The sequence below is a fragment of the Anastrepha obliqua genome, chromosome 1 (assembly GCF_027943255.1).
Source record: "Anastrepha obliqua isolate idAnaObli1 chromosome 1, idAnaObli1_1.0, whole genome shotgun sequence".
Taxonomy (NCBI): domain Eukaryota; kingdom Metazoa; phylum Arthropoda; class Insecta; order Diptera; family Tephritidae; genus Anastrepha; species Anastrepha obliqua.
The window spans coordinates 171896144-171920103 of NC_072892.1; the positions used below are offsets into that span (position 1 = coordinate 171896144).

The 23960-nt window shown below is 37.4% G+C and overlaps 1 protein-coding gene across 1 annotated transcript; it reads left to right on the plus strand.

The window, feature by feature from the left end:
• Positions 1 to 7658: 7658 nt before the first annotated feature.
• Positions 7659 to 8714, plus strand: LOC129235544 (T-complex protein 1 subunit theta-like). The gene is made up of 5 exons (XM_054869439.1): positions 7659 to 7682; positions 7742 to 7829; positions 7884 to 7951; positions 8012 to 8367; positions 8415 to 8714. Exons 2-5 carry the CDS (start codon positions 7760 to 7762, stop codon positions 8431 to 8433), a joined length of 513 nt encoding a protein of 170 aa, XP_054725414.1. The 5' UTR covers positions 7659 to 7682; positions 7742 to 7759; the 3' UTR covers positions 8434 to 8714.
• The last annotated feature ends 15246 nt before the right edge of the window (positions 8715 to 23960 follow it).

Below are 23960 nucleotides of genomic sequence, written 5' to 3' on the forward strand. Positions count from 1 at the left end.
CAGGACTTTATATGCAATCCAAAGGACTGATTTATTTGTATATCACACATACAAATGCTTGTCTCCCTGAGCATAAGACAAATAATGTATTAACTCTTTGAATCAAAGCAATTTTTGTGCAACTTTTGAGAGAAGTACAATGGAATTTATTACGATTATTTATTAAGAATATTTTATTTGCTTTACTCTAAGCTGAGATAGTTTTAGTGTTTTCACTGTATTAAATCATTTAAATTACAAGAAATGAATCCTTAATTATTGCTTTAACATTTTTCCTAAAATCAGTAATTGCCTCTAATCCTTAAGCTTGAGAGAAATTACACTATACAACAGAATGTCTGATGAGTGGGTTATGACACATGATCTTAGTCCAGTTTTTTGTGAGGATTTCAAATCTTTAACTGAAATTTCAGTATCAGCTCTTGTTAAAAAATATTTGGCACACATGTCTGTTTATAAAAAAACAGTAATATTTAATAATAATCAAATTTCATCTAGTTTTTAAGTTGAAAAAAACTTTCTTTTCTTTGATTTTCTTTTTGAAGCAGACGTTAGAGAGCTTTTCTGAATGCTCCAATAATAGTCAACCCTCATGTGTTCGTTCCAGTAGCCTTGTTAGCGTTTCTCCATCGTACGATGGTTCAGGTGGAATCGCTCTCCTTGTTCTTCACTAAGATCCCCGAGATTGGCAGGGAAATAGTCGATGTGTTATGAAGAAGGTGTTATGACGCTCACTTTGAAAGTGACTCATTAGTTTTTCGACGTTTTAGAAATAATCAAAACTTTTTTTACGATTTTCACGATCTCTGTCATAACGTCCGTAAAATTTAAGTTTTTGATTAAAGATCTTATCTGTTGACCATCAAAAATTCCCGTTTTTATTTTTTCTGCCCTTAGTTTTGGAAACTTTTTTGATAGAAAAAGGCAACAATTTCCGTTTTTGTCAAAATCTTTTACAAATCGCTTTATAAGCCCTAGTTTTTTGTGTAAATGGGAGTAAAATTATTAATCAAGGGATCATGATACTAGAGGTGGATGTATCACAATCAGTTGACAGGGAACTAGCTCTTCCCCAGTAGGCCAGTCTTTTTTAATCTAATGTTGTGGTTTAGCTCTGCTGTCCCACAGAAAAAGAAAACAGGAATAGTACTTTGTGTAACAACTTTGTTGGGCTAGACGGAAGTTTCCCATTTTTAAATCGACACATACATGGTAGTTGAAAAGTTTAGTGCCTTAGAAAAATGGTTTTTTGTTCTTAACTACTCCTGATTGAAAATGTCATTTTCTCTGTAAAATCAACCTCAGTTCTATTTGAATGCAATCCTTATTGGGAAAATTCTGAAATTTTTTTTGTCCGGGAATTACTACTACATTGTCCTTATGAGTTACTACTAAAGATCCATTGGAGGAAATGAGATGAAAATATAATTGCGTTCACAACAGTACGAAAAAATGGAAATATTTTACTTTGATCAAAACTGATTTGATTTTGCTATATCACTTCCACAAATAATGAAAAGCAATCACTTGAACATTTGTTTTTTTTTTTTGACGACTATTTGTTTACGGACCTCGACACGAGGTTTGTTGCTTGTTGCGTTATTGCTAGAAAGACACCAGCGGACATCCATGCGATGGAGCTGTATCGCCTATATGGTATGAAAGGAGCGAAACCGACAGTAGCAAATAAGGCCGCAGAAAGAACGCGATCGATGACCGAATGGCAAAGAAAATTGGATAAATCCACCAAAGGCCGGTGGACATACAAACTCACACCAAATCTCGAAGGGGGGATGAACAGGAAGCATGGCGTTATCGACTACTACCGAGCTTAGTTACAAACCGGACACGCCTGCTTCCTGGAATACCTACACCATTTTAAACTGGCTCACAGCCCTTTTTGCCCCAGTTGCTCGAATACAGTAGAGACCGTAGAACATATAGCATTCCACTGCAAGCATTTCAGTGAAGAGCGAGAAGTGCTGAAGAAGGCATTCGAACATCCGCCAGCTCACACACGATTCGCCCGGGATATGTGCTCGACTATCGCTAAATGGGACGCCGTGAAAACAATCGCGGCTGCAGGTGCGATGAAGTGCAACCATATTAGCTGGGAGAGGAAAGTTTAGAAGGTAAGTCAGAATGTGAAAGTTTTGAAGGAAAAAAAAAGAAAAAAAACCGTATATATTATTTTTCGCTCCCTACAGTAACAAACAGAACACAAAATAATAATTTGTGAGTGTCGGACTATTGCACATTCTTCGCTGTTTCATTCATCCCACAACAGTTTTTGAACGCAGTTAGGGGCGTGGATACTATCAATGGCGTAAAATCTCCATACGCGCACAGGAGCGGTATCTGAACGCAGGAACTTAGACATAATCTCGGATCAACCTTGAAGAAATGCTAACACAGTCCCAGGGTATAAATCAGCCGAGAAGGAGATATGCTGCAGTATTAATAGGAGCATGCCCCACATGCCATTGGTGCGATGGCCCATTTGATAATATTTTTGACACTTTGATTTCAACCTCCTTACAAACAAACAAAAACCAAAAAAAAAATGTCAAAGCGGTTATCCACTATGGGACGCACTTAGGCTCATAGCCCATTGTGATACCACATGGGAAACTTGTCTATATCTCTTCTAAAACCAGTGGGTGTATTTCAAAAATTTTAGAAGATTCCTGATTTCTACAGTACAAAATTATTCTACAAAAAATGGTAGAGCAAGACAATGGCACAGGTTCTGTGAGATCGTTTCTTCCTCTTTCTCTTTCGCAAAAGCTGTCTTGCAGAAGTGATGTGGTTGCACGCCCATCATCTCGGGTTGGTTATTAGGCAGTGCCCCGTTAAAATGGAAATCAATGTACTAAGACTGTACGTACAGGTGGTTTCATTATGCTATCTTCCATTCGCTGCTCCTACTATTTCCTCAAAAATAAGTAGCTTACAAGTCTGTCAGGATATGCCTATGTCACTGTCTATGTACTCCCCAGTCAACTTGTTGCCTAGTCGCCCTAGCTCATCGGCCCCGCAGTTCCGCTCAATGTCACAATGGCCAGAAACCTATGTTGCCTTTAGAGGTAATGACGCAGCCATCTCGTTAAAAGCTTGTGCGGCTTGGCTACCTTGGATCTTGTCAACTGCTTTGTGAGGGATTTTATCGCCGTCTGATTAACAGCGAATATCCGAATATCGCACCACACTGTACCAGTGTCACAGCTTTTATTGTTGACCCAACCTCAGCCTGAAAGATACCTTAGTACTTCGGACTACCTCCTTAATTATTGGGTAAGCTTCCGCCCTCGTAAAAGAGGTTTCGCTGCTGATACTATTCTTTTGTAACTGATACTATTCTATTGTACTATTCTAGTAACACTGCTGATTTGAAGGTGTATATGTGGGGCCTCGATCACAGTAGTAGACATTTGTTTGAAGCGTAAAGATCATTTTTGATCTGGTGACAAAAATGTATACATACGTTCGTCCTGAAAAACCAGCATTTGCGGGAAGTCATGCCAATAAATCATTATTATCTTTTAAGGAAAAATGCAGCTGAGACGAGTCGTATTTTTCACGCGATAGGAATGGACCAGAAAGTGGGTAACTAGGTGCCACAGAAATTGAAGGACAGGGATCCCGATTGACTTTTGGTGGCGTAAGGAGTGCTTCTTGAACGCCAGAAAAGAAGAGGTTTTCTGCCTCGCATCGTCACTGGGGATGAAAAATGGATCTAAATATTATGATAACCCTAAGCGTCGAAAATGTTGGAGCCCATCAGGTGAACCAGGTTCATCGATAGCGAAAAAAAATATTCATGCCTCAAAGGTTATGTTGTGCATCTGGTGGGATCAGAAAGGCGTCAGGGTGTCATCTATTTTGAAGTCCTTAAACCATATGAAACCATCACTGGCGATCGTTACCGACTGCAGATAATGCGTTTGAATAGAGATCTCAAATAAAAGCGGCCGGAATGGGCAGTAGACATGACATACTGATTTTGCTGCATGACAACGTCGGGACACACGTTGGTAAATCGGTCCAGAAATATACATTTTTTGACGTGATAACGTCTTATAATTCGATTTAGCTGGCTGCACGCACGAAAAAATGTGTCGTCATCTTGCTCAATTGTCGTTACCTTGCTTGAACTACAAGCGAAAGCGTGGAACGAACGACAAAGAGCACAATCGGCCCCCGCGTTCGGCAACGTTCGACATCTGGGTCTCCTACTTGAGCGAACGTATATATGTATGTATGTATATGTATGTATATGCGCATTTGTATATAAATTCACATACTTGTATTTGCATATGGCTTCTTCCTGTGTGCATGGTAATGAACAATTTCTCTGTTGAGAATAGGACGATGATAGAAAAAGTAGGAAATGAAAGGGAGTGTTTCGAGTGTAAAGTGTCTTGAAAAAGGCAAATCGATGATGTTGCCTCTTAGTGTTGTTGACTTATTAACGTCTGATGCACAATCGAAATTGAACATACCTTTCATGAATTTGATAAATGTTTCGTCATTTTTCACGTTTGTGTAAATGTAACTTGACCTATTCCATTGCAATTCCATTTACCTCCTCCTCTATATCCATACAAAATATCTATCAAACAAATAAAATTAAAATTTTGTTTTGAAAAATGCCACCATTCCATCAGTATTTTCTTATGACGTTGTCGCGTTAAACTATCACCAGTTAATCGACTTTACAGACAACCTCTTTTTTCCTTGTTTACTCCACTCGGGACCATAGGGCGTCGACTCAGTCTTGCGTTGGTTTCGTTAATCTATTTTTGCTTTCTGGTAGGGCAGGTGATTAGCCTGCCGCTATCAGTCCTAAGTAGTGGGAGTGCCCCCCTGTCGTTGCTTAGGAAGAAATATTTATTCTTGCCCCACCTGCCATATTGCCCCACACATTCACCTTCGGATTACCATCTGTTTTGATGAATACAGTCAGCCCGTATTGAAGAAGGGATCACTTCATACGAGAGCCTCGCAAACTGGCTGAATGAATGGATCAAATCAAAAGAACTCGAATTTTCCTTCAGAGGTATTCGCATGCTGTCTAAAAGTTGGAGAAAAGTTATAGCTTACAATGGCACCTATTTCTCATAATATCATGTATCATTTAATTGTGTAAATTAGTGATGGGCAAACTCAGCACATTTGCACTGTGCAGCAGCGTGTGCTTCTGCGAGCTAAAAGTGCTAGGTGAAGGGGGATAACAAAGCACAGGGAAGAAACAGAAAAATTGAGCGAGTTGTGTCTGTGTTTGTATCCTGAATGGGAGAGCAATTATTCATGAATTCTTACCAGGGATGACAACTTTTAACTTCATATCAAAAAATTTCTAAAAAATTTTGTTTTTTGGTAGATTTTTCTTCAACAACTAAATTAAATACATATTGCACTTTCTATTATAATAATGAATTAAGATAATAAACAACAATAGACATGCAATAAAATATTTCAAAAGTTCGCGTAATACTGTTTTTTAATTGCTAGATGTAAAGAAGATTAAGGCCTCTGAAAATATTTCATTTGAGACTAAATTAAAATCTTACATATTGGAAAGCAATGACAGGTAAATCTTCAATAATATTGATCACTGCATATACTGACGAATCTGTAAATTATGCACACTTATCCTTTGATTACTTAAATGGTTTTTGAGTTCGGATATATTTTTTTAAATTGATGTTTTTTATATTGAGCTAAGAAATCCAGATTTTCAAGCTTTTTAGCAATTACTTTATAGAACTGCAAACTCTCTTTAGCTACCGAAGTTTGTTAAATGTTTTAGAATTTTTAGCTACTGAATGATACCATTTTTTCTTTTATTTGTCATAAAAAATGGACGTGATTGACAACTAATTTCGTCCATCTAAATCCAATACACTCTGATATGCACAACTGCGTATAAAAATAAACAACCAAGAGTATATACATACGTATATAAATTATAAATAATAAAATCCACAATGCCCAAAATTGATTCCCACATTTAACAACTGCGGCAACTCTTACTCATAAGTTTTGACATTTCATAAATAAAATCCGTTTTTTCGTAATTTCTGGACTTTTTGACGATATTTTTTGAGACCGTAAGTTACGTAAGTTATTGCCGCATAAAAAACCACTAATATTAAGTGTATTTGTATGGTGTGGATGCAGTGAAAATGCTGAAAATTCTATTTAAAAATTTGAAACGGTGAGCGTCAAAACAAAGTGCACAGTGTTCAACTGCCGACAAAAACATAAATTTATTTCTAATGTGTAAGTGAAAATTGGTGAAGTCTTGTATATTAAAAGCAGTAGGAATTTTGTCTCCTTCAGAATTACCTAAATATGAGGGTATGTGCTTATCTCGTAATACTATAAGCAGACGAGTGTGTGAAGTGTGAAGGTTGTCAGAAATACCGTTGATTTTCGAAAAGTGTTGGCTTAAACCAAGCTAAGCTTTCAAAAAAAACTTAACAAACATTAAACATACAAAATAAAAATTTTCCAATCTAGCAACAAATCATGTTTCCTATTTTATTGTCCATGAGTGTGTTTTTATAAACATGCCCTATTTTTGAACATACTACTGGATTTCATAGGAAGAAAAAGGAAAATGTTTTCCTGAGCTTGTTGACGCAGAATGGATATGCGACTTAGCCTTTATCACGGATGTAACACAACATTTGAATGCTTTAAGTTTTTCTCTAATGGGAAGACAAAAACTTATTTTTAATATGAATGACGACTTCAAGCGTTTAAAAAAAAAAATTATTATGGTTCGACAGTTAAAGGAAAAATGCTTCGATTTTTTCCCGTGCTTACAAACACTTACTGAAAGCCAAGACGTAGACGTAACAAAGTATATGGCAGGACTTGAAAACCTCGAAAAAAAGTTTCAGGAACGATTTGCTGAGTTGCGTACAATAAAATCAGTTATGAAAAGCTTTCTTTCGAAAATAGTTTATTTTAAATGTTGAAAAAAATATTTCGAAATAATAACTATTTATTTGAAATTAAAAAATGTGTATGTACTTTGTCATACTGTGCGCATTGCCATATGCGTCAGATTTGAATATGAGAGCAAGTAAGTACTCACCAAGAATACCCACTCTACTAAGATAATTTCCTCAATGTTTTTTGAAAAAGTCCCCTATTTTTTTATGGAAACATGTTTTCCCACCAATGTCAGGTAACTAAATTGTCCTTTTTAACAACATAAAATTTATAACATGCATTGTTTAAATAAAACATGGCTGGTTGAGATTACTGTTTGCTGTTGTGACCAGCATCTCTTTAAAACAATTCACTAACATAAAGACATACGATATACATACATACTTATATGTAAACGAAGACAATTTTTTAATTCAGAAAAATATACACCGATTTGTCAGTACAAATTTTTCTCCACATAGTTTGAAACCATGATTCAATTATAGAAGGTTAGGTAAGTAAACAGCTTTCTCGCTCCCTCTTGACATTTCGGCTCCCTTATTTGAAAACGTGTTGCTTCTTTAGAAAAAAAAGTACATATTTCACAAAAAAATTTTTGAATTGTAGTAAAAACTAAACTTTGGTGCAAATTATTTGGTCGGCAACACCGTTTCCACTTTGGCGCTTTGTTTTGTTATTATTCGTTGAAAATCTTTTATCTGTTTGTAAACATTCAAGTAAGTATAATAATAAAAGCTAATTATTTTGTAAAATAATGTCGTTTTTCACTATTTAGGTCGATTATGTCTTACATATGGTGATAGTCGATTATTTGGAGTCGGCTTCTGCTGCACAAAACCACCGGTTTGTGAATTTTCATACATGTAAGTCCAGATCAGACATTTGTAAAAATTCTTATTAAACTTTTTCATTCATAGGTTTTTATAGCAGCGTTTTTGCAAATATAATAGAGACCACCTTACATACAATACATAAACTACAGTTAGTAAGTTCTTTTAGAATATTTGCTAATAAATTGTAATAAATAAAAAGTTTTTATTTGTAGGACTTCACAGACGAGCAATTGCTGCGGAAAGTGTGTGTTGAAGAGCTAGGTGGCCCAACTATTGTGGTTTTTAGAAACGAAAGCACGTATACGCGTATTTCTACCATTGTCTCATGTGGTGCTACGGACAATTTCATAGGAGACATGGAGCGTGTTGTGTATGATGGTGCAAATACCTGTTTAACATGTGACGGTTATTATGTGCCTAGTACTGCTACCTCTGAAATGAATTTGACTTCCGAACTGGCTGTCCACGTCGATACCTTACCCCGTCTAGAAAAATATGCTGTACGTAGATGTATGCGCAACACCTGCACGAGCAAGTCCTCGCGCTTTAAGTCTACAATTACAGATAAGTTGTAATGATATATTTGTGAGTTATTTTTAAGTTTTTGGATTACAGGTTTTTGATTTCTGCCTGAAGTAAGTGCAGCGTTCCAACACCTATACGAGCAAGAGCACCCACATTCCTCATATTTCCACTCTGATTCATTACTGAGACACGTGGTATTGATATACGTAAATTTACAAACCATCACAATTACTAAAAGTGGATTATATTACCAATATCTAAAATTTTTCGATGTATTAGTTTTAGTTTATGTTAAAACATTTTCCTATTAATATTAGGGACGCAAAGTATATTAAGGTAGACAAATTTTAAACTATAAACTAGTAAATTTGTAATTTTTATTGCAAACTATTTTAACTCTTCTAATTTCAATTTTTTTCTTATATTTAGAAATGATCGACGGAACTTCTGTTTTCGCAATGTCTTTACGGTAACATACTACATGTATCTACATGTATTGTTATGTACGAAATAAGAAAAAAAATTAAACTTTCTGTTTCTTCTCAAGTAAAGTTTTTTTTCAATAGGTGCGCTTCAACTTTTTTCTGATAGGGAGGGCGAACGACGCAATATTTTTTATTTTTCGCTTGTCATGTGTAAACTTCATTAGTATACATTAAATGTATATGTTCAAACTCGATAATAAAAAAAAAATTAGTTAAAAAAGTCAAACCGTTTGTGTTTTATTCAAAAAAAAGTTGAAGCGCTCTTACTGAACAACGCTTTATATTTTGACCTTTGGTGTATTAAAAGACTTGTATTATTGTAGTAAATTAAACACATTAAATTCCTTTATTATGACTATTTTTTATTCTCTTCCACAAAATATACTCAAATCTATTGCAAGATTATATATGTATATATACATATATATACTAGGGTGGTCCAAAAATGCATGGCAAAAAATTTATATTAAAATTTTTATGCTGCCGCCCCCCATAATGGTAAAGAATGAAAAATAAAAAGACCCGTATTTTTTTTTTTTTTAATCAGACCATATTTAATGGTGCCGCCGGGGCTTTGAAATATCCCATGTATTTTGCATGGGAAAAAAATACTTTTTCGTAGATTTCATGTAAAAACCTGGAAAATGAATATATTTTAACCGGATAACTCAGTTTCTATTCATAATTGGTCAGGGAATAACAACCAATTATGAAATAATTAATTTTTTTGTATTAACTATTTTTTATAGAACCCCAAAAAGCCCCCATAAAACGAAAATCTAAGAAAAAATCGAAAAACAATATATCTATAAAAAATAGTTAATACAAAAAAAATTAATTATTTCATAATTGGTTGTTATTCCCTGGCCAATTATGAAGAGAAACTGAGTTATCCGGTTAAAATATATTCATTTTCCAGGTTTTTACATGAAATCTATGAAAAAGTATTTTTTTCCCATGCAAAATACATGGGATATTTTAAAGCCCCGGCGGCACCATTAAATATGGTCTGATTAAAAAAAAAAAAATACGGGTCTTTTTATTTTTCATTCTTTACTATTTTGGGGGGCGGCAGCATACAAATTTTTTTTGGACCACCCTAATATATACATATATATAATTGGCGCGTACACGAGCTCTTCCTTCTATTTGTGGTGTGCGTCTTGATGTTATTCCACAAATGGAGGGACGTACAGTTTCAAGCCGACTCCGAACGGCAGAAAAAAAACACATACATAAGTAACATCACATAGTTCTGCGTGCTCTTGTGTTAGATAAACATCGAAAATATTCTAAATAAATATTACATTTGTTTAAAGAAAAAACTATAATTTTTCTGTCGTTTTATTTTAATGTAGATTAAATAACCAATATACTTGTTTTTCTCTTAGTACAGGACTAATTAGTTACTTTACGTACTTTTTTACTACCTTTAGGCAAGAAGGGGAAAACATTTTTCCCTTTTTCTCATCCTTCGTAAATGCACCCCTAAAATAAGGGAGTGTCAAAGCGCCCTTGTCACTACTTACCTAACCTTCTATAATTGAATCATGGTTTGAAACTATGAAACTTTGACATGCGAATGTTCAAACTTCTTGATTATAAAATCGCCTATGCTTCTTGAATACAAAAATTATAAAAGTAAATAAAATAGAAATTTGCAAAGATGATGTTAATATTCAAAGAAGCGTTTCCAATAAAAAAAACGAAAAGCATTTTATTATTTAATATGAACGATCTAGCAAATCCCAACACTTCAAAATCCCCTAACATGGAATGAAGTCCCCTTATCTGGTAACTTTGCTATTGGCAAAGCTTCACTCTCTTTTTTACCAACACATATGCGTTGCTCAAAACTGATTAATATACGTACACGCCTATTGCTTACCCTTCTGATGTAAGTTTGTCGCCCCCTCATCTAGCACTTTGCTAGCACGCTCTGCTGCGAGCGTGCCACTCTGCTGCCCGTCCCTAGTGTAAATAATTCATAACTTCCATAATGGAAACTTATTCCCATACCCAATACATTATTTGCCTTATTTACGTTCTCTTTTTAACACCCCGCATATCACTTGTGTTCAACTGTAATACCCTGATTGGTTTTTATAAAATGGCTCCAAATAAAAACTTTCTAAGAATAAACTATTCTATTCAACAAACTACTCTCTCATATCTTTTATATTCACCCGTCAAATTTGCCCAACTTTTTTCTAAGCGCATAAACAAACTTCCACCATCTGGGTTAATTCCTGCCAATAAACAGATATGCGCATATTTTCGATTGAAACGGATATACATTAAAAAGTTGTATTTTAATAATTTTCGAAGAATCAAAGAAACTTCTACCACTCACTCACACACACACACATTCGCATACGTTATTCATAGTTTCGAATGGAAAAATATGTTCGTTGAAGGAAAATATTAATTTTCTACCAAGTTTTCAAGCTGCTGTTCGGCGAGGCAAAGTATTTGGCAAAAAGATGAATCCGCAGGTGGATCAAAGAAATCAATTCAGGTGAATGTCAGAATGTTTCAAATTACATATTTCTGTAATGTGGGTATTTAAAGCAACAACAAACATAAATCAAGATATGCGGAAGTTATGAAGGATAAATGCCGCTGGTTAGCGGAGTGAGGCGTGGTAAAGTGAGGTGATAGCATAAAGGGCTGCTTTCAAAAGGAAGTGGAGGTTAAAGGAAAAGAAAAACACTTCTACTTGCCATATTTGCATAACTTTGCTTCATTTCCAGAAAAGTTCTATTCACACACATAAAAGATTTTCACATGCCAGGGATTTTACTACGTATGCGCACGTGTGCAGATGCTTCATCACGTTGATACGCCACATGCAAACGTGCCGCTACACAAAAGCATAAATATTTATGTGTGTGTGCAAATGCATTTGCACTAAACTTGCATTGAAATATCTACTCTTGCCAAAAAAAAAAAAAAAAACACCACTGCACAAGCCGAAGAACCAACATTGACTGACTATAACCGTTGACTTTGGCGGTGGCTGTGGCGTTGGCGTTGGCTTCAGCGCCGACGTGCCATCAGTCGCCGGATGCATTTGGTAAATTCGCAGTCAAAGTTTACCGCGCAAGTTTTGCAACGATCGAGTCCCTTTTTCCCCATATTATGCTACTTGCAACATTTAGCATGTAACACACACTCACGCATACGGGCATTGAGGTAGATACCCCGCAGTCAAATATAATAGTTTCGAGCAGCCTGATTACCAGTCTGTTTTTTAGCTGAGGTAGGTAGTTATTAATTTTGCTTTTCTATTTTTCTTTGTATTTTATGAAGAAGAAATTGGGTCGGTGCAACACCTCCACTGCGAATGTCCTGGACTTGAAAGAAGTCGTGCGATTATTTCCTTGAGAACCTGGGAAATTTGCAAAATGTCTTACTGGAGGGAGCAGTTGCGTTCTTCAAAAAGATGTAAGTGGTTTAAGCAACTTAGTTAGGGGAAGAAGGAAAACAAATGTAGGTATCACAATGGGCCTTAGGGCCTTCGAGTGTCTTGTGTTAAACAAGCAACCTGACTAGCCTAACTTAGCCTTGTCTTCTTTTTCTTCCTTTTCTTTTACTACCATTCTTTACTAGCATTTAGAAGTGTGCAAGTTCGAGTCTTCGTGCATGAAACATCAAAAAGAGTTGTTTCTAACAGCGATCATCCCTCGGCAGGCAATGTCAAACCTCCTACTTCTGCCAAGAAGAATCTCATCCTAAAACAAAAAACATTTGCCTTTCAAATTCGGCTTAAAACTAGGGTTCTAGAGTAGGTTCTTCCACTTGTGGAAAAATATCAAGACGCACAACACAAACAGGAGGAGGAGGTCGGCAAAACCAGCAAAAAAAAGTGTAAGCGCCAATTATAGGTTGGGCCATGTAAAATTTGCATTTTGAATCGGCTGTAAAAAAAACTAACCGATATTTTTTCAAACTTTTTTTTTATTTTGAAGATTGAACATTATGATTTCTGAATGAAAAATAATATCGTTCAAACGACTGCCACGATTGGCTTTATAGTAGGCCATTCGATCAACTAAATTTTTAAGCACATTTTCGATTGTTTGGGGTCCAATTTCATGAATGCCAACTTCGATTTCGTGTTTTAAAGCATCACTCGTCTCTGGATGGTTCGCATAGCATTTGTCCTTAACGGCTCCCCACAAAAAATAGTCCAACGGGCTTAAATCATAGCTCCGAGGCGGCCAATTGATATCGGAATTTCGGCTGATTACATGGTTTTCAAAAACGGTAGCCAAAAGTTCGAGTGTAACTTTGGCAGTGTGACAAGTTGCTCCGTCCTGTTGAAACCAAATGTCGTCCATGTCATCCTCTTTAATTTTTGGAAACAAGAACTCGTTGAGCTTGTCACGGTAACGCTCGCCATTTACTGTAACCGCGGAAGAAGAAGAAGACTCACCACTTCGGAAATAGGTTTCCAATATTTCCCAATTTTGTTCAAGCGTATAGAGTCCCATTTCGTAAATGTCAAACCTTTAAGTAAATTATGAACACATTTGACATGTCATTTGTGTTACCATTCTCAAAAAAATAGGTGGTTCAAAAAGCAAACGCTATATGGCCCACCCTGTATATCTAATTTCTTATCTTTTTCATTGGTTTCGGCATGCATTGAGCTACCTACGGAAGCAAAAATAACCGATGAACATATTTTGGTTTTCTGATTTTGCTCTTTATTTTGACTCATTTCGAAGAAGATTGAAGAAAGAAAAGTTGATTACAATGAAATTTATGGAAAAATATGAAATGATATTTATTTATGCATTCGGTGGAAGTCAAGCAAACCATGTGCCTATATAATAGATTTTTGAGTGTTGTTGACATATTGGAGCCTTGCATACAATGCTTTAAAGCTTTTCCTTCCTTGTATAAAAAGACGACAATTCTTTTAAGTTGTAAGTGCACCGACTCCGGTTCGCTTATTGACTACAAATTGCCAGGGATAGTAATTAGTTTGTCGAAGAATGATTCCATGGGCAAACGAGTAGTGAATTGCGACTATTCATATGATTTTCGATGTTTTCAAGGACCAATGTGTTCGATAAAGTCGTCAAAAAATTTTGTCTCGCATCGCTTTTTCTGAGCTCATCAACTTTGTTGCAAATAAAAAAGGTTACCAATGCCATGACATCCAACATGTTGCAAAAGAAAGCAAAGGTCCATTGACTTGTTGGCCGTTCTGATGTGAAATGCGTGGCCATTTGATCCGTGCAATCGGTGCCAGCGTCGTGTGCATTATAATACCAAATGGGTGATTGTTTTTTTGTTTCGCCTTCACGCTTCCACTCTTTTCTTTTTGGTATATTTAGATTTTCATGAAAACCAAGCAATGACGAAAGCACTGGGCGAGAATTGCACTTTTTCATTTCTGGTGGAGTGCAGCATTTGTTGGATCGTTCGGTGCCAACTAATGCAAGTCCGATAGCAGCGAGGCGCTTAGCTCCATTCAATGTGATGGAAAAGTTGTGGGCTATTATTGTACGTCCAATGTTCGCATATCGATTGGATAATCCCATTTTCCCCTTGAACAAATTCATGCTCTTTTCCTTCTTATCGGCCACAACATAGTTTTCCTTGCAACGGATATTTTGTTTGGGAGTCACATGCCCACCAGACTTTTATGCCATATTTCACCAATTTTGATGGAATATACTGTGTGGCTTTAGTTCGGCCTTAATATGGAAATAATTGATCGTCAATAGTAATATTTTTATGCGTATCATAATTATCCTTGAGGTTTTCATTCAGGAAATTCTATATATCATGCTTTATCGGTTCCATGAAGAAATTTACGTGTTCGATCGTTATTATAATTTCGTTTTTATTCGTGTCAACATTCTGAATAGACGGTGAGGTTATTGTTGCTCGAAAAATGGGCAAAGCATCCGAACGCCACAAACCTTCCGCGTTTCTGCATATTATTGTATATTATACCCATTTCCAAAAGAATATCAATAAATGCGTCAAGCCCAGTGCTAGGACAAAGAACTTCACGCCTTCCATTCCCGCCTACGTTCACGACCCTCCTACTCTGAAGGGAAGACTGGGTGGTATTGAGAGTAGCAGCAGAGCCGATGAACTAGCGAAACTCGGCACCAAATTGACCGATGAATATATAGACAATGCCATAGGCATACCCTGACAGACTTGTAAGCTACTTATTTTTGAGGAAATTGTAAGAGTAGCGAATGAAAAATGGCATATTGAAGCCACTTGCAGAAACGCCTAAAAAATGTGGCCGGCTCTCAATGCTAAACGCACGGAACTTCTACTAAGAAGAGGTAGTAAGCACAGTCTTAGCCCACTGATTTCAGTTATAAAGGGGTATTGCCTAATCGGTAATGGGTGGGCAAACGCGCGACTTTTGCAGAAGTTGTCTAGACGAGGAAGAGGAAGACACAATCTTGCACCTTCTGTGCCATTGTCCTGCTCTATCCGGATGCACATTTACCATTCTAGGCAGACAATCCTTTAATGAATTGGAAGATCTCAGCTCTGTCCGAATCAAGGATTTTATACAATTTTTGAAAAGTACACATTGGTTTTAGGAGAGATAAGGACAAGTTCCCAATGCGGCACCACAGTGGGCTGTGAGTCTGAGTGTATCCCACAGTGGACAACCGGTTCAACTTAACCTAACCTAGGACAAAGAAACGACACAAAAACTGGTTTCTATATGTGCAGATAAGCTAAATGACCGTAAAAGGTAGTCTAACTATAGATTTACCATCAAAATAGCAAAAGGCAGGTAGAATAGTCAAAATGCATCATATTTTCATACATTTGTGTAAGGCGCCAGCCAGACTCGAAGTGCACAACCGAAGGTGTAACTTTTTAAATAATTTTGTTCGTCCTGTTTGAGGGTTCTTTTTAAATCGATAGAAAATATAAATCTAGGAACCCACCTGGAAGCTCAAGTCATTAGTTATAATGGAAATATATTAAATTCACGTCCAAAGTCGAAAAAGGTATGTTATGTTTTGCGGCTTTCTTCTCTCAACTCACTTCTAGAAAGCACCACATACTTAGGTTTTTGTTGGTTGACCACGAGCCAAAGTCTATCCGCTCTTGTCACTACATTTTCGAATAAGTCGCTAAGGAAGCGCTTATTTGGAGCAAGAAGAGCGATGTCGTGCGCATAGGTTAGGGCACCAGTGCGCAGTTTTAAAGGAAGCAATACTAATAGAGGAATATATTTTGGCATACTTCTCTTCTTCTGCTTCTTCTTCTTGCTCTTGATTGTTGTAATAACCGTTTAGCGAGTACAGCCGAATTTAACACAGCACACCAGCCGTTCCTTTCCCGCGCTAATCGGCGCCAATTGGATACACCAAGTGATACCAACTCCTTTTTCCATTCATTTTTCCTTCGCAAAGGCGACTCTTCTCTTCCTTTGTCAACCATACACCTCTAATTGGTCATTTTGCAACTGCTCCAAGTCTAGTCCATTTCGAACTAGTTGACTTTTCCCATCAAATACCACTTCATAAACTAGAATATATGCCGAGTAGTCAGTCCTTTTAATATAGGTTAGCTAATAATAGAATAAACTATGTGTATGTGAATGTATGCGTGTGTATGTGTGTGTGCCAAGCGATTCACGCAGGTCGACAGTTGCGGCAAACGTGTAGAAAGCTTCTAAAGCGGCACGCTGTAAAATGAAAAGGTGATGACGGCGACGGCGACGACGCCGGTGGTAGCAGCAAGAAGTTTTGATAAAAGTTCCAAATTAACTTCTGGTGAAATGTTGGCTCTCGAGTTTTGCGACTGGCAGTTAATCAATTGCAGATGTCAGTTGTACAAACAGTGTGTATAATAAGTATGTATCTACTTGGGTACACATATATGTATGTGTACTTTTATAATGGGCCGTGCTTGTAAGTGTGTGTGTGTGCGTGTGGGATGCATAACTTGTCCTGCAACTATTTCAAGTTGAACGCAACCAACGTAAATTGATTGGCAATTGACTGTTACATTTGCAGCAACCGAAAAAAGACAACCGCCTTGCATTACTGCTCTTACACACACATTTATATACATACACACATACATACATATACTGTGCTGCATCTTCAAGTTTTAATTAAATGCTAAGTTTTTTAACTGAAAATAAAATAAAAACTTTCTCATTTCGCTTGAATTTTTCACAAATGTTAATTTATGTTAATTGCCTCTGCTGGTAGTCTTCGACGATAAAATCAGATTAGTTGTTGTAAATAAAAACAAAATTGAGTCAATGTTATTCAGCTTTGACTTGTATATAATTTTTCTTTTTGTCCTCATTTTAAGTGGTAAGTTTTATTTGTTTCGTAAAAATGTGTCAAAACTTTTCGCATAAATCGCCACAAATCGACAGTGAACTTGTTACTCTTAAAACTTACGGCACTGCCACTTCTTCTTTTTCGCTGTAGTGACCAATTTGAGTTGGCTTACTCAAACCGAAACTACTTTGTTGACAATAAATGAGGGCACGCGTGGCTGCCGCTTATCACAACGAGATAAGTGAAATAGAAATCGCAGTGGAAGCAAAATACTAGAAATTAAACCTTAGATGAAGTAAATGGAAAAATTTTCTTAAATACCCTTTTTACTAATTTACGTGATTACAGTTTAGTTACAGTCTAGTACAAAACACATCAAAGAAGAAGCACATGGCCGAGCTTCAGTATTATTATTATTTTATTTTTTTCTATTATTAATTTTTTTTTGGTCTACATACAGAAAAAAAATTGTTACTGACTAAATAAGAGAAACCAAAATGCATATATTGTAAGAAAATTGTATTCACATTAATTATATAATTTAAAAGTACTTAATTTAAAATTTTGCTTACTCTCGAAAAAATTGATATGCGAAGCCTACGATTTACATAGGCGTATGAATCTAGCCATAGGTTCATTGTACATATTTATTTGCACGCTGTTCTAAAAGGTGATGCAAAATCAATCAGTTTTCTTATTCTTCTTTTATTGGGAACTACAAAACTACAATATGTATGAATACAACTTTCATATCCAAGCATATGCGGACGATGTCTGTGCGCTAACATCGAATAAAGCCCTAAGGAGGCTTTGCACGAAAGTGCAGAGGATTCTTGACAAAATCGATGACCGGTGCATGAGACAAGGTCTTTCCGTTAATCCGAACAAAACAACCATAGTCTTGTTTAAGAGAAAACGGAAATTGAATGGACTCAGTCTTCCAACACTCAAAGGTGTGGCATTTGGTCTTTCCGGTGAAGTTAAATATGTAGGAGTAATCTGGGATAAGAAGCTGACTTGGGAGACACACGTTTCACTGAAGGTGAGTCGCGCATTGAGGATTTTTCAGCAATGCCGCAGAGTATTTGGTAAAACCTGGGGTCTGAAACCTGCTGTGGTCCTATGGATATACACGGCACTTATCAGACCAATCATCACTTACGCTTCTGTGGTCTGGTGGCGACGGAGCATGGTTAAGTCCACAATCCGGGAACTATACAGGCCGCAAAGAAGTGTATGTTTATGCACCACGGGTGTTATGAGTACAACCTCCGACCATGCTATAAGTACTATGCTTGATTTGCTTCCCCTTGATCTTAAGATACAACAGGAAGCAATAAAAGCAATGTGTAGACTCCACATATATGGTTTGTGGCACGAACATGGAACTTCGGGACACAGAGAAATCTTTAAGTTGCTATCTGAGCAGTATCCACTGTTTCTGGCACCTAAAGACGACCTGGTACCCACAGTTTCATTTGGAGGGAAATTTGATGCGTGAGCAATGGAGCAATCCAGAATGCATTCAAGGAGGTTTGACAGATATTTTCTTTACCGATAGGTCCAAGAATGAAATACGGTCTGGAGCCGGATGGTACTTAAACGATAGTAATAAGTATCTCTATGATATGGGGAAATGGTAACTGTTTTCCAAACAGAAGTTTTTGTCATCCTGAAAGTAGCCGAATGGATAAAGAGAGGAGATGGAGCGGGAAACAGATTGGAGTTTTCAGTGACAATCAGGCTGCACTGAAGGCCCTGGAGAAGGCGAAGCAAACCTCAAAGATTGTTCAAGAATGCCTTCTTACATTCTTAGCTTAATTTTGTCGCAGGACAAAACAGGCTTGTACTTATATGGGTTCCGGGAGACGCCAGAGCCAATAATCGGAATCAGTCCCGCAGGAATCATGAAATGGATCAACGATTATGTAGGGAATCTACATAAGGAGCAATGGTCCGGTCTAGAACGCTGCAGAAGTGCAAAGTGTTTTGTGACAAGTTCGAACAGAAAATTGTCAAACTTTCCTCTAACACTTCGAAGGAAAGACGTTCGGTTGATGGTCGGTATCATTACAGGACACAACCCATGGGGTCAGCATATGACCACCGTTTGAATCATTGAGAACTCAGTGTGCCTGCCATGCTTGGAAGTGGTGGATAGCACTCAGCACTTTATCTGTAAGTGTCCTAGAGCACGGCTACGAGTTTTGGGTTCCGATGTCGTGAGAATGTGTAATATTCGTTCTCTAAAACTGGAGCATATTTACAGATTTGCCAAAGAATCTGGAAAATTCTCACAGGACTAACTATCTCTATCTCTGTCTCTATTCTTTCCTATCTCTTTCTCTGATACCTTTCTCCTTCCCTCCTTGACTATCTACTCTCTTTCCAAAGCTTTAAATACAATATGCTTCTAGCCTAAGTGTTTTAGAAGCCACCAAATCTCCTTGGCTCGACCTTTTCAAATTTAATTTCAATTTCATGAATACTAAATTGATTCCAAAAATCTATTAGTATTTAAACTATAAGATATGATGTTATTGAAAAATAGATTTTATTAATGTGTTTTCTAGAGAAGTAAGCCCTAATATCTGCCTCTTCGAAGCATGATACTAATGATGCGGGCACAACCCGGGAAATACAGTGGAAGATGGACGATCCTGTCTCCTGCGAAAACAGGGCAGCAGGGTGTAGTAGTCACTGCCCTGTTTTCACAAGAGAGAGGTGAATGATCTGATCGAAATCCGAAGTGTCTGTTTCTTCTAAAGGGTGGTTAGGTTCTAAGGGCCGGTGTTGATTTAGAATAAAATACAATTTTTTTTTTAAATTGTTATCATTTCTCTTTATTATGATAATACTGGTATGGCTCAATTACACGTAGAAGAAAATATTGGCCAAATGGCTGCCGTGGCCTTGGCGGCACATCTCCATCCGATGGTCAAAATTTTCGATGACGCTGAGGCATAATTGAGGTTCTATGCCATTAATGTGCCGAATTATCTCATCATTTAGCTCTTGAATTGTTACTATCGATGGCTTATCGACGTACACCTTTTCTTTCAAATAACCCCAAAGAAATAAGTCCAGAAGAAAGAAGATGATTTTCTTCGAAAATTGGTCATTCACTGTTGCCCGTTTTCATAATAAGCCTGACTAACTTTAACGCCTCGTTCGATTATGTGTCTTTCTATAGTTCAAATTGAATTAGTCTAAAATTTAAAAAGGTAAAACTAAATGCAGAAAAAAGCTTGACGTTTAGGTGTGGTTCACATTCAACATCGGCCCTTGAAACTTAACCACCCTTTATAATTGCAATGTAATTTGTTCCAAGTTTGCACGCGGGTTAACAATAGTAATAAGAAAGGTGCAAAAGAAAGCAAAATGTATACAAGTACAACGATGATTGTAGCAAAAATACAAAAACAATGTGTATTAAATAACATCAACACAAACTACATCAACGTAGTCTCCAACAATTGCAGTGCCATTAGCACCAGCAACAATGTTTTCTATGGCACAACCAATGCTGAATGCACCTTCCATTGAATCATGTCACATACTTACACATACATAACTACTTTCATACAGTAAATAAACGCTGGACTGTCATATTTCACATTGTATCATAATTTCATAAGTTGCCACACATTTATTTGCTCACCTGTTTACGATGCGCTCGCTTCCTCTTCTTCTCTCGTCAGCGCACTGAAGGCAACCATTCGTGCAACTTTGGCAGTTATAAAAGAAACTATTTTCCCAGCATTGACAAAGTTTGCCAGCCAATGACATTAAATCAAATTGAGTCGCTGAGTAGTGTTGGAGCGGGCATCGTAAATCAGAGTCAATCAACATAACTGCCCCATGAAACATGCAAGTTTTCCGTTAAGTATGTTGAAAATATTTACGAGTATACCAGCAAAATTATTACAAATGAAGAAGACTCATTTAGATAAACTCCTCCGACGAAAACTACAATTAGGTATCTAAAAAGCTGCATAGAAAATGCTATCCCTATTTGAAAAAGTAGACCAATGTAGACCGTTGCGGACGACTGCTACTCCTCCACTTAGTATTATTTACACAAAAGACCATGAAGTCGAAGTGCAAACCTTCAATAAATCTAAATCTGATAAGTGTACTAAGCAGCTATTTATCGAATAGACATGATACTTACCTAGCCAACTAGAACCACACAGCTTCCAAAGATGCTCTAGAGGTCATTGCCGGCGACGGAAATCAAAAGCTTTTCCTTGACAAAACCAATGCAAATAATTGGATACGCTGATGATATCCCACTAATTTTTGTGTTGGAAGGAAAGTTCTGTCGCATTTTAAGGAAAATATTTGAATTTATTATAAATATGTGTTTAATAATAATCAACTACAATATATATAAGGTTGTCAAAAAAGTCTTGCGGTATTTTTATTGAATTTTCAATTGTTCATAAAATTGATTATAATAATGCGATTTAAGTCAAATATGCGCCGTTTTGTTCGATGACTAGTTCCCAACGAGATGCCAACTTCATAATGCCCTTCTTATAGAAGCTCGCTTCCCTATTGTCAAAAAACTCGGAGAGCCAATTTTCACAGGACTCTCTTGTGGACAACTTCCGACTACCAAGCTCGTTCGCCATGGACAGAAATAGGTGGTAATCACTTGGTGCGAGATCCGGACTATACGGTGGATGAAAAGAACCTCCCATCCGAGCTCCCGGAGCTTCTGGCGCGTCACCAAAGATGTGTGTGGCCTGGCGTTGTCCTGATGGAAGACAATTCGGCCTCTGTTGATCAAAGATGGCCTCTTCTGCATGAGTGCTGCATTCAAGCGGTCCAGTTGTTGGCAGTACAGGTCCAAATTGAGCGTTTGGCCATAGGGGAGCAGCTCATAGTGGATGATTCCCTGCCAATCCCACCAAACACACAGAAGAACCTTCCTGGCCGTCAATCCAGGCTTGGCCACCGTCTGGGCAGCTTCACCGCTTTTCGACCACGACCGTTTGCGCTTCACGTTGTCGTAAGTGACCCACTTTTCATCGCCAGTCACCATCCGCTTCAAAAACGGGTCGATTTTGTTGCGATTCAGAAGCGATTCGCATGCATCCATATATGCAAAAATGTTTTTTTTGCGTCAAGTCGTGTGGCACCCATACATCGAGCTTCTTTTTGAATTCAAGTTTCTTCAAATGGTTTATAACGGTTTGATGACTTATGCCCAGCTCTTGGCCGATGCTACGGCTGCTACTATGCCGGTCTCTTTCGATCAATTCAGCGATTTTATCGCAATTTTCGACGACAGGCCTTCCGGACGGTGGCGCATCTTCGATCACCTCTGCACCAGAACGAAAACGTTGAAACCATCGTTGTGCGGTGGAAATGGAAACTGTATCGGGTCCATAAACTGTACAAATTTTATTGGCAGCATGGGATGCATTTTTGCCTTTATCGTAGTAGTACTGTAAAATATGCCGTATTTTCTCTTTATTTTGCTCCATGTTTGCGACGCTATAACTCACGAACGACTAAAAGCAAACAACAATTAATCAAACACGTGTTAGCACGTGAAAAGAGCTTTCCAAAAAGCTCTAGCGTGAACCGATGCGACGAATACAACTAGAACTACGCGCTTGCAAACACAAGCTTGCTCCGTTATTTGTTAAAACTTGTAGCCATCTTTCATGTAAGCTGAGAATTCCTGTTTTGTAGAAATTCTCGTCCTTGGCGAGAGGCCTGGTGCATATACTGTTTTTTTTCTTTGATAACTGCATTCAGATTGGCCACCTGATTGCAGTACATATCCGTATTGATAGTTTTTCCCTATTTCAGCAACTCGTGGAACAATGGACTTTTCCTATCCTACCACAAGCAAAGCAGTACTTTTCGTTGATGGATACTTGATTATGGAGCTGTTGCTGATGATGTTCCTGGTTTGCAGTAAGATTTTTTTCTCTTCTCTCGTTAAGAATCAACTTTTCGTATCAGCTTGTCTAAAAACGGCTCAACATTGTCTCTAATCAGATGTGACAATGGCTAAAATCTATGAATTAATATTCGAATTGTTGGACCATCCACTGTATTCACCATATTTGGCCCCTAGCGACTTTCATCTGTTTCCAGACCTAAAAAAATGCACGCTTGGAAAGCGTTTTTTATCAAGAGATGAGGTCATAACAGCTTTGGAAGCTTATTTTGCAGCCCTTCCAGATTCTCGCTTCAGGGATGGAATTCATAAATTGAAATCTCATTGAAACAAGTGTACTGATGTTCAGAGTGACTATGCTGACTATCCGGTGATGTCTAGTAATAACATTCAAATTTTTAGGTTTTTTCTTATTGAGTAACAACCTGCTTCCCTTCCCGTCACTTCCTCGTTCCTGAACCTTGTCGTGGTGGATGGGCTTGCGCGCATTTGCGAAGGGCTGGGATGTGCCAGCGGAATAGGTACTTAGTTACCCCAGAAGTGGCACCCATGTTGAACAGGCTAGCCTGGAGATGTTTGACATAGATAAGTACAAGTCCATATGTTTTCTGAAACCGGAAGTTCCGAAAAATCCAGAAGCGTCTGTCTCATAGAAAGCGGATCCCTAATCTGCGTCTGTTCTCAATGGGGCGGTAAAAAAAGGTATGAAATGCAATTTTTAGAAGATGGTATCTGACTACTAACTGCAGAGTCTTCAAAGCGCTCTGGCTAAGATTGAATTTTAAAAGGCAATACTTCTGCTTGGATTCAACAGATCAACTACCAGCGTATTCACCGGCAATAAACGGGTCACTGCACTATTGGCACCTTAGCCAGTAGAATGGGTGTACCTCACAATGACTTGTACAGGAACTGTGGAGATGAAGAAGAA